This window comes from Cebidichthys violaceus, unplaced genomic scaffold, assembly GCF_023349555.1.
Source record: "Cebidichthys violaceus isolate CVI_PGR_0920_01 unplaced genomic scaffold, fCebVio1.0.p SCAF_78, whole genome shotgun sequence".
In the NCBI taxonomy this organism is placed as follows: Eukaryota; Metazoa; Chordata; class Actinopteri; order Perciformes; family Stichaeidae; genus Cebidichthys; species Cebidichthys violaceus.
The window spans coordinates 451,157-463,732 of NW_027176962.1; the positions used below are offsets into that span (position 1 = coordinate 451,157).

At 41.0% G+C, this 12,576-nt stretch overlaps 1 protein-coding gene across 2 annotated transcripts in view; it reads right to left on the reverse strand.

The window, feature by feature from the left end:
* Positions 1 to 12,201, reverse strand: part of ppp2r5a (protein phosphatase 2, regulatory subunit B', alpha isoform) — a 30,034-nt gene extending 17,833 nt beyond the window's left edge. For both annotated transcript variants that reach the window (XM_068737374.1, XM_068737376.1), the window contains exon 1: positions 11,065 to 12,201. In XM_068737374.1, the coding sequence (XP_068593475.1) occupies positions 11,065 to 11,212 (148 nt within the window). In that variant the 5' untranslated portion in view covers positions 11,213 to 12,201. The remainder of the gene's footprint in view (positions 1 to 11,064) is intronic.
* Between the last annotated feature and the right edge of the window lie 375 nt (positions 12,202 to 12,576).

The window sequence follows — 12,576 nt, forward strand, 5'->3', positions numbered from 1 at the left end:
CGTCTAGCCTCAAGTGGCCGTTTGTGGCATGAAAGCAAATAAGCGCATTTCCCAAAAAGTTGAGATACATCGTTAACTCTCTCGGCTCTGAAGCTCTTTTGTTTTGTGGATATCATATCTATATTTTCCCTATAAAGCATGCTATGCTCCACGCGTCTTTCCCGATAGGTCAGGTCACAGCTCAGCTTCCCTTGCTGTTTCTGCAAACAACGCAGTCAACATTCACATATTCATAATGCGTTTTCAAATCACTTCACTTCTTAACGGGGAATTGTCTCTCTTCCCCCCCCCCCCCCCCGAGAGGAGAGTAGGCCGGGGCCTGTTAGATACAGTCTGACATGGAGATGCTCTTACCGACGTGGAGCTATTTTTTGCCTTTCAGATACAGATGCATGAGCGCACAAATTCCTCAGGGTGCAAGGAAGGAAAATATTTCCACTGGAGCTATGAGGCTATGTATGAAAACAAAGAAGAAGAAGAAGAAGAAAAAAAACACACTTAGGACATCGGGTAGAAAATCCAAATTAATCCAAGCTGCATACTATCTGCGTGGATTTAGTTGCAGAGCAGTAAATGCTTGTGGTAATCTGAAGGATGGACTGCGTATTCTGACTGCTGTCTCTTACACAAAAGCTTCAGGAATCACTTATCTGTACGCGATGCCATATCATTTCATAACCACACACGGACGATAGACAGTTGCAGGGTTAAAAAAGGAGGAACCGTTACAAGCACAGGATGGATGATTATTCCTTAGAGTAAATAACACAAAAGGGCTTAATTGTGTCTCTTGATCTCTTCAGGCATTGGTGTCCTATCGCTGAACTACTGGATCTTTTAAATACAAATGATTCTACTGAGAGGAGCTCTGAATTACAGGTTGTGCCATTCATCACAGACCTTTCGAATAGCTCAGAGATGGCAGCACGACCTCAAACGACAAAAAGCGATTAAGAACAGAAGCGGTTGCAGGTGAAAATGGAATAAAAACAACTTTTACAGGGAACTTGAATGCACAATGTTGTGATCACCCACAGGCTTCAAGCACATTAGTGTTGCTGGAATAAGATCCGAGAAGAAACACACACACACACACACACACACACACACACACACACACACACACACACACACACACACACACACACACACACACACACACACACACACACACACACACACACACACACACACACACACACACACACACACACACACACACACACACAGCATCTACTGAGGCCTAAAATAGGTTGGAGCTTTTTCTGTTCTTGTGTGAAAAAGAGCGTAGTACTAAAAGAAAACATAGCAGCTGATCTGCTCTGTGTTTAGCTTCAGCAGACTAGATGCTGCAATGTTCAAAACCAAATGTTGCATTAGCTATTGTTAAGAGGGAGTACTTTTACCTTTAAACTCTCCGCTGAATATAAATAGATGACTGGATCTATGTTGCAAGAGACGGTACACTTAAAAAGTAATTTGCAGGAGCAATCTGGCTTAAAAAATAATATCCATTGAGCTTTAATATTTCACCGAAATTAAAGTCCGGTTCCATATGTCGTACGTTTCCATTTTCTATTCATTGCGTCTTTGACTTTTATAGAAAATAGAATTAGTGGCTCCTCAGAAACGCACACAACAAAGACCAGAATGGTTGACAAAAACAGGAAATGTGATCTCAGCTCTACCACCACAGCACTGCAATTAACCGCAGAGAAGAGACAAATATAAAAAGGGAAAGACTTGAAGAAAAGAGGAGAAACGCAACGGATGCACAGTACAGGGCCTTCTAAGTCACTAGAGCTCCACTCATCCGAACACCTACAGAAGATGTTGAGTGAATGCAAGCGTGTTCAAGGTGGAATACAAACATGTCTTATTAATTAAGGGTCTCTTCAGACCTCGGCTGAGAGACCTCATATTCATCTCGATTGTTTGGATCATCGTTAGAAACCCAGGAACACCATTTTGAGATGTACGTGTTATTATTATTTTGATTTAAATAGCAGTATTGAGAGGAATTGAAGAGGGAGCGTTGTGAATTAAACTGCACTAACTTCTGTGATGCGTTTAAAATGTTTCCATCATTACATGCATCCAGTGTTTTTGAAGTATGAAGGCTCTAATTCGTGTACACAGTATGATGTTCTATTCAGGTTTTTTGGGACGCTTAACACTTTTGACTATGTCTGTACTCCTTCCTAGTTGAGGATTCAAAAAAGGTAATTTATTTCCATTATGCAACACATGGCTGCACAACGAAATGCATTTAATATGCATCGGGAGCAATGTAAATCTCTCTGGGCAATATGGCCGACATCTTAACATTCAAATGTTTTAATTGCTTTTTCTAAGCAGCTCTCAGTAGACCTGAGGAAATATGAATGCTAGAAGTGCCCTGAATACATTAAATGTTCTTAAATATGTAGACCTCTTTGATCTTAGAAAGACAAAAGTACACAAATGTACCTGAAACATGCAGGGTGACGGGTTTTCAAAAAAAGATAAATCAATTTGTCCACAAATATGTTTGAAACCAGTAGCCAGCTTTCTCCGCATCATAACGTAACTGCAGTTATGCAACCACTTTCCATTTCAACGTGGGATGTCCCACTGCCCCAATAACTGATGTAGAGGTCAGAGGTCACAGGAAGGCATCACTCACTGGCTGCTTTTGTAGCAATCGTGTGGATTCTTCTCAACGCAAACTCAAACCGGCAAACATGACTTGTGTGAAAATGATGATTATATATAATTATTCTAATTATAAAAATAAATTCACAATAATAAACTGTGTATATAACATGCTGCTGAAACTGTTATGTTCTTAATACAATGAGAAAGTACTGCACATGTATTAAATTCACACACAAATAAGCTTATTTCATATAGACTAATTATTCAATTACCAGAAAACATGCGATATCATACTGTTACCAAGATATGAAATGACCGCCATCATGAGACAAGACTTTGCTGCTTTAGGAACATTTAATGTAGATAGTTTGTCTGAACTCTATTTGCTTTTTCATGACCACTGTTAAGTAGAAACAGCATGTTTATTTAAATCCAAAATGTAATATATGAAATCTCAGTATTAAGCTTTAATATTCACATGGGCTCATCTGACTTTGGCACAACCATAAGCACAGATTTGTAGTGTGAACATATAAACACCATGATGGTAGAAACACTGGTGGTCTTGACCTATTCACAGTTAAATATACGACAAACAAAACATTATTTATAGTATACTTCAATTCCAAACGTGCTTCACACTGATGTCTGCCCTTCTGGTGGCCATCAACATTTCAAAGAAGCACGGTAAAGCAGAAAGAAACCAAAACAGAGTGAAGTATGCAGGTCAGGTGACCTCTGCACAGCGACAGATTAGTCCTGTTCAGTGTTTGTCAGTTTTAGTTAGACTTGTCTCGGTTTTACACACTAAAAGGTGACCCCTATAAAGATCTACCTAGATACAAGTCCACGATTAACAAACAACAGCGCGTTATGTTTAAAAAAAAAAAGCCCACAAAAAAAAAATGGTATAAATAAACAGGAGGGTCAGTCCGCCGTCGAGCAAATGTGAACGCTGACGCGTGACGCAGTGAGGCCGCGCTGTTCATGCTGCAGCTGTTGAACTGGTTGGGTGAGGTGGTGTTACACGCACAATCAGACTTGTCTCCACATTTGTTTGGAGTGCAGATTAAAGTAATGCTGGCACAATAACCGCAAAACTGTTTTAACGAGTAACTAAGACAATGCAGGCCACATGCAAGATTGAAAAATAAAGAAACTTTGTGTCGCTTCGTCTACGGTACTGTGTGTGTGTGTGTGTGTGTGTGTGTGTGTGTGTGTGTGTGTGTATAAATAAAACAAGTGCTGTATCTGCACCACAATCCAACATCACTAAGAGAGCAATAGCAGAGCAGGGAATAAAGACCCGACGAGACGTTGTTGAGAAGCAATAAAACAAGTAAAGGCAGAGCGGTTCTGCAACGATTTCAAGCCCAACCCTGATTCCAATTTTTTCCCGGGCCTGTCATCCCACATAACAAACACCCTGGTAGCTTTCCCTCTTACGTTTGCTAGAAGGGTGTGTTTGTTTGTGAGAGAGTGTGTGTGTGTGTGTGTGTGTGTGTGTGTGTGTGTGTGTGTGTGTGTGTGTGTGTGTGTGTGTGTGTGTGAGACACCATGTGGTTAACGCATGTGGTTTTAGCCTGTCCTAAAACACTATTATTATTCCAATAATAACAAATAACACAATGTAATCATATCATAGAGGCATGACAAGATTTCAATGTAAATTCAATAGATGACAATACGAAGTAGGGGTGTAGAGATGAAGAGACGCGACTCGGAAAAATCAATACCAGAGTCTTAGATGCGGCTACGTTGCTACAAAACTCTAATTTTAGAGGAATCGGTGAAAAATGGAAACATCTGTCATACAACAATACATAAAAGGTTTGAAAAAAAAGTACAGAATTCACCCTGAAATGTACATATACTGTATACATACATACATACATACATACATACATCATTCCCGAATAATGATGCCTTACATCTAATTTCTACAATTTCCCACCTCACCATCTGCATCGGCAGCTTCCTCCGTCTCCATGTGTGCATCGGGTCAAAGTTTCAAAGTTTCCGTACAAACTTTACCACCATTCACCACCCTGAGACGGGCGTGCCGGTGACACGAGTGGTACACTGCAAACACGTGCAATCAAAGAACGGAGTGTGAAACATTAGAAAGGCAGCAATCGGGGCAGTAAACCGAACGCTGCTGTCGGCCAATCGGCCGCCAGCAGGACGGTTATAAGTAACAGCTGTTGCGGCCAACAGGTTTGTTTACACAACTGGAAGCTTCGGCAGCTAACCAGACATTATTCAGAGGTGGTTTAAGAACAAAAAGCAGACAACAAGAACTGTTTTCTTTGTCCGAGAACGACAAGACTTGAAAGGGAAACTAATCTTCAGGGGGTTTAGTTGTATTTTCTACATTATACAGTAATCCAGCTCGTCTAGCAGCCCCGGTTCACTCGTATAACCTCTATTGCTCTCGACACTTGAGCATGCGTTACAGTTGTTGAGAAGGTTCCAGGGTCTCAAATGTTAAAAATGTGCTGCTTTTCTTGGTCTGACCTTACAGTAAAAGTAATATTTAGTAGTTTTAGACCGTTGGTTGGACAAATCAAAACTTATTAAATGATGTCACCTTGTTCTAAACCGTAACGGGCTTTGTCACCGTTTTCTTATGTTTCATAGACAAACAGGGTAAACCATAACAAAAACAAAATGCTAGCTGCAGTACTAGCCATCACCAGTAGGAGCGACACAAGATATATGCGCCGTTATTATATGGATCACTTATTCTGGCATAGCAGAGATTTAAATGTCACATGAAGCACAGCGTCTGTCTAACTCATGAGAATACGCTCCCTTATTTACGCTAACACACACACACACACACACACACACACACACACACACATTCTAATAGAAGACTGGTGAAGAGATGAAGATGGGCAGGAAACATTTCTGAAAGTATACTAATCGTATGAGAATGTGCTTCGCTGCAGCTTTTCGCTGTGGTGGGGAAATTAAAACCACAACCAAGACATTTTTTCCTGAGACGCCAATTAGCTGCTGAAGAAAAGCCAGCGGTTGAAGGAGGAAGACGCGCGTCACGGCTGAGCACAGATTTTAACACAGTTTCCGTTAAAACTGTCATCTGATATCTCCTACCGAGCTGCAAACGCTCGTCCTCAAATCAAATGTGTACAGCAGCAAACATCCGACGTGAAGCACACAAGTTACTCGACAAGAACGGAACTTTCACAGCTGCCAGAGGCCACAATTATGAGGACGACATGCATCACAGAAGCTTTGTCCCGTTACTTCCTGGAAAATGATTAATTGATTTGAAATCTGCTGGCAGGAATGATGGAAACAGACTGTGCAGCACAGACTTGTCAATCAATAATAGGCCGAAAAGAGGGGAGCGTGTTTTCCATGATGAGCCATCGCTGAAGGTTGGTGTAATCAAAACTGGCTAATTTTCAAGTACATGTTGATTTATTTTTGATGAATCATTGAGGCTACAAAACGTCAGAAAGTAGTGAAAATGTCCGACGCAACCTCCAAGAGTCCGAGGTGACGTCCTCAAATAATTTTTTATCCAAGAGAAAAGCAGCAAAACCCAGATTTTGAGAGACCAGAAGCATTGAAAGTTGGAGTTTTTTGCTTTTAAAAATGGCATCAATTATGAATCAAAGAGGCAAAGTCTGATGAATTGACTCAAGCGATGTCACCGTGGGGAGAGGCTGAAGAATGAAACGTTAGAATTAGAAAGAAGAGAGCATTCCAGGCCCGTGTAGCTCGCTCTTCTTCTCTGCTTCAAACTAGCCGCTCCAGAACACATTAGCCGCTACTAGCGCAGCGCAACAGTCGAGTTGCATTGTGGGCAATGTAGGCCGGCGCCAGGTTTTCACAAGGAAGAAGGATGGATGGAATACAAAAGATAAAAATCGGTGGAGTACTCTTGTAAAAGATGTAAGAAATTAAGAAATAACAGATGATTAATCAATTAATCAGTAGATATTCTTGAAACCAGATCAAAACACAGATTTTATGTTATGGAAATAAAACTTTGGAGAAATAATGCATCAGTGCTGCATTCAAACTATTAACAAGAACCACCACACCGCCCAAACGCAGGCGTAGGTCTAGTTAGGAACCCTGTCGGAGCTCAAAATGTCACCGCAGTGACAGAAATATCAACCTAAATGAAGCAGAGGCTGTATTTGGAAAGTAAAACCTTTCTCAAGGCTTCTGGCTGCCATGGCAACAATGTTGGTCTCAGAGTGACTCATCTCTTCAGTGTCGATCACACAACAGGAGCTCGAAGCTCTCCAGCCTCTCCATGGCAGGAGGGAGGAAGCATCTCTGCAATCTAGTAGGACCCGAAACCTCTCTTCGTCACTTAGCATCTCCATTAGTTTGTTTCCATGAATCCAACAAAAAAAAAAAACGACAGCTCCTCCACTCAGAGACGGTTCGAGGTGACAAAGATATTCATTTTTCAGTTTGTACTAATAAGGATATTTATATCTAAACCATTCCGACAAATGAACACCGCAACGTATACCAAGTGTGAATGTGGCCTCTTTGTACCCACAGACTCATATAAGATATATAAATCATGAGTCATACAATGCGTTTGCTACTAGGCAACAGAAGGTGAATCAATGAACGACTGTGACTGCTCCTAAAAACAACATCAAGGTGAGGCCCAAAGGTTGTCGTATGTGAAGAGAAAAAAGAATCTATGACCTCCGTTTCATTGTTGTTGGTCTTTAAGTTTATATATATATATCAACTTTTGTACATATATTCGTATTTATATTTGTACATAGTAGTTAAATGTTTATGCTGAATTTAATTTTTGTGTTTATTTGTATATTCTGTGAATGTTCGTTGAGAGCAACGGGAAATCCAGAGTCAAATTCCTTGTATGCGTATTTGTATGTATTCCTATATATTAATAAAATGAAGATAAAATCGCTCAAACATGGACTAGACCTCCGGAAAGCACACAGAGGAACTCACATTTATTTCCTGTGGGATCGTATCCATCATCCATGACTCCACTTGTGTCTGATTTTCATGAGGAACCGGACCACAGCGGGCCGTCGTCTCAAAGTACGTGTGCGTTTGCATTTTTTTTACGCTGCGTCCCACGACTCTAAAGTGCACGACTCTAAACACAAAGTCGTGCACGTGGAGAGACACACACAATCTGACCACTGATCAGGAAAACTCAATGGTAACGTCCTCATGGCGTGATCATTTACAACTGTGTCCGACTGCCACAGGAGAGAAAAAAAAAACAGAAAATCAATCTGAATCAATCTGTGATGAGACACAACAGACTCCAGACTTTACAGTACGGGCGATGCAACGTCACAGTTATGTAGTTCCAGAGTCACTCCTGCTGATGTATTGATGGAGCAGCCTGTAATGTAAGCCTCGGGTTTGTTACATTCTGAAGCGCTAAAGTTTTTCCATCTGGTTGTTGGATAATGGCATTGTAACATTATTGCTTACATTATACTTCCATGTCATCTTTTTTCTCCCGCTTTGCTGCGATTTGTAGGAGCTCTCTTGCAACGTTTCAAACTAATCCACTGATACAAACGTCCCTAAACCTGATAAGAGTCGAGCTTCTAGCTGCCGTTAGCTCAACACTTCGGTGTCCGTCACGAGCCAATAGCTCCTCCTCAGGAAACACCGTCCAGCTCTGCCAATAATTAACTACACAACTTCAACAAAGAAGTGACAAGTGGTTCGATAAGCTCTTTAAAAGCCTGTTTCCTAAGTGGTATTAATATAAATAACATTCCACTAATACTCAAAACCATTGACTTCAGAGTGCACACAGGCTAGTGCACTATCAAAAAGAAGATTTGCATCCCTTAATAAGATGTACCTCATTATTTCATCAGCAAGGGCTTTATGACTTTGATGTGAAAGCCAGGTGAATAATCTGTATTAAAAATACCCAAAAAAGAACATAACTGATATCTATATTTTCTTAATTCTACAGCAGCGATAGTCACCATGACGAGCGTAAATCACCCTCAAGCTTATGGTGAAATGAAGTCGGATGATTGAGCCGTCACTGTGACGCTCGTCAACACGTCGGTTGCTGCCGTGCTGGTTCTCGTCCGTTCTGGGTGTTGTTGAGGTGCAATGCTCTCGTTTGGGAAAACTAAGTGTTTCAAATTCCTATAGCTTCTTTTCACTATCTGCTCTCCAAAATGCATCATACAAGATTTAAAAAAAAAACCTAGACACTACATTTCCTACAAGCTGTTTAAATTGAAATGAAAGCAGTCGGAACTCATGCGTGACATTTTGTTTTCGTCGTCTTGAGAAGTTGCATCATGTTAAAAACTACTTGACCAGGCAAGTCAAACTGTGCTTGTTAAACCAGTAACATCAACACCGGTGATAAGATGTTGAGGCTTGTCTGAATAATTCTGTGCAAATTACTCATTTTGAATTAAAAAAAAAAAATAAATACATATAAGCTGTTGCAAGATTAAGCAAGAAAGGCAAAGTGTCAGTACCTCAAGTTCAGGTTATTTGTGTCGATCACAAATAACCTGAGATATATATATATATATATATATATATATATATATATATATATATATAGTGATATAAGTTATGATATACGGTAGAGTCAGCAAATGCCCTAAATCTAGATTTAAATTCCACAGCATTATGCTAGCTTGATGCAAACAATGCCAGATATTTACTCCACTGCAGTGAAATAACTTGTGAAAGCGTGTCCAAGCACACACTGTTGTGAATGGAACTTAGACAAACATGGTTGTAGGCGGGCTCAGTTGTGTCCGACTTAACTGCAGGAAGACAAAACAGGTGCATGCTATCGACACTGTTTTTGAAGACAAATAAGACTTAAATAGATATATATGGAAGAGGTGCGATTGATTTATGTATGACATGTTTAATAGCACAACGCAAGCAGGTCCATTCATTACAAGGTGCATAAAGCTGCCAGTTCTAGCCAATGCAATTTTCAAAAATGCATCCGCTGCCGAGTACCGAAAGCATTTTAATGAACTACAATGACCACAGATCATTGTCTGAGCTGAGATCAATTGACACAGCCAAGAATAAAATATATATATATAACTACACTGGAGCAACAAACTGTGTACAGAGATACAAAAATAATAGAAATATTTATTTGTGGTTAGGACAACGTCAGGAAAGCAACACTATTCAACAAATACACATCAGGAACCTCTCCTTTTAGTAAGTGCAGTACTACACTCGACAGGCAGGAAACGCACTCCTTGATCGGGCCTCCGCCTCACACGCTGCCCTGCGCTCTCCACTGCACTATTCTCAGGCCTAGTTGTCACTGACTTCCATTCATAGTACGCTGGTATGAGCACACGCGTCACTTCAGATGAGCTCAGTGAAAGACGCGCTGTCAAAACTAACAAATCCAAAAAGCCTGACAAGGCCCGACATTCAACAGGTAGTCCTGAATGTTTAGAGGTGGAGCATTGACATACCTCTCACAAGGTACCCTTCATTCTTGTGAAGTGCTGGAATAAAACTGTAGTATTTTTGAGAAAGCTTTCGTATCACACTCTTGGATCAAGTGGCTTGTTAGCTGCAGGCTACAAGTTCAAATTCTTAGACTTGCTGGGATGGTTTGGATTGGCTCTGGGAATGAATGGGAATGAGTTATGCCAGCTGTATGTATGCTACTCTGTTGAGGCCTTCCAGCCTCTCTCTCTCTCTCTCTCTCTCTCTCTCTCTCTCTCTCTCTCTCTCTCTCTCTCTCTCTCTCATGTTTGCACTAGCTATGGCTTTGTAAAAATCACAAATGCTGAGCGTGTCAAGCCATAGAGAAAAGATTGCTGAACCTTTCTTCAACTGTTATCTTCACTATCAACACGCTCTACCAGCATCAACACACAGGAGGAAAACACATTCAGACCAATCACAGGTCTTGTGTTTACACACAGCTTCTCTCCTGTAGTCACCTTGATGCAAAAGCATAAATCAAACTGTTCCAGTGAGGCTACTCTGGGTGTCCGTAAAAAAAAAGATCTCATAACTTGGAAGCAAGCACAAAGCAACTGTGATGCAAGTGAAGTAAAAAAAAAAAACATCTGTTGACAAAATGCAGTATTTTTTATATAAATAGCACAAAACTGGTGTAATGCCCTTTGACACACAGTCATGTATTTTAGTGTAAGGACTAAAATACATGACGGCAAATAAGATTGAAATGTGTCCACAACTTTGACCAAAAGTGGCCTCAGACTTATGCGCAGTACTGTATGGAAACTGGAAAATATCTGCTAAAAATACCTTAAATTTATGTTTGTTGCAATCCTGGTTATGAGCTACATGCTGAGTGTTCTGGCTACAGATCTAACGGTGAGTGACCACACACCGGTCACCACAGACGGGCTCTTCTAACCCGTCATCCTCTTACCGTACCTTTGAGCTGCGGCAGCGGCGACAGCTCCACCGGAGCGCTCTGTGTGCGGTACTGAGACGAGCCCTGGGATTTCCTCTGTTTCTGGGCCTTCCTCATGGACTTTCTCGTGAACCCGTCCACTTTCTCGGATGCAGAGATGGCCGACATTTTGAAGTGATGAAGACGTCCGACAAAGCTATTTAGTATCCCCTAGGACAAATTAAAGGTTTCCTCTTCTGTGCGCATTAGCACAAATAGCACAGAGCCAACTGCACGACCTGAAGCCCGTCTCCTGTTCCAAGTGTTATTCTGTACGATCCAACATGGTCGCTCGGTATCGGGGTTAGACCGTGTCCACAGACTGCATCACTCGGATATAACTAGTACTCTACAACACGAGGACGGTCTTCGCAACACGAACCAAAAAAGCTACAACAAACTACAACTCATGGCACTCCCCGGAGTTACAAACATAAGACAATTATGGCCTAACTTCTAAAAAATGCTGATGTGATTTTTTTTTTTTTTTTTTACTGCTTCGTCATATTTGCACAATGTCTACCTGTTGGAAAACGTATTGAAGACATTGCCATAAAAACGTTGCCCAAATGAATCGTAAAGTCCTGACAGTACCTAACTACTGTACTGCTAGCATGCCTAGCTAACGTACCTAGCGTTAGCTAGCGTGCTAAGATTAGCCGAGGTTTATGTGCGCCACTACGACAACAGTGTGCACCGCTGGGGAGGAGGAAAAGTTACAAAGGACTGTTGCCCCGTTAAATTCATGTAGTGCTTCAAGTCCAAGTCTTCCAGCGCTTCTATTAATCCTAGTCGGACTTCCGTTTGAGCGTATTTTCAGAAGAGTTCACGTTATTCTGCGATCGTCGAAGTTGAATTTCGCTCGACGACCGAAGTCTCGTTTAACGTTAGCACTTAAAAGTTAGCAGGGTCCACGTTCAGTCGACGTCGTCCCAGCTACCTTCATCGTTGAATAAAGAGCGGTGGTTTCGTTTTCACGGTGTCAAAAGACAACGATTACTCTGAAGTACGACAAAATGTACTGGCCGTCGTGCTCTGTAGCCTAGGTAGCCATCAAAAACACTCCCAGTACAGTCGTTCAGACGTCGTCTGTCTCACTTCACTGTTCGCTCGACTGCAGAGCCTGACAGGTTGTACGTCATTGAGTGACGTCTCTAATGGCCAATCACAAACGGAGAATTAAAAGACTGTAAACTTTTTAAACCAATCAAGCCCCGCAGAACGCGAGGCCCTGAACATGTGACATGTGAAAACAAATATGTGACGGTGTACCAGTCGTTTTACAGTTGAATGAGGAGTGGCAGCTGTAGTAGGTGTTAAATTAATTGTAATAATTATACTTATTCTGTATATTGTTTGTTTATTTTAAATCAGGGAAAGCAATCATCCTTACAATTAAATTAATTAATTAACTAAAAAAAAAAAAAAAAAAATCGTGGGAAAGGGGATGATTATAAAATGCGACACTTTATAACTTTAATAATTAGAATAGA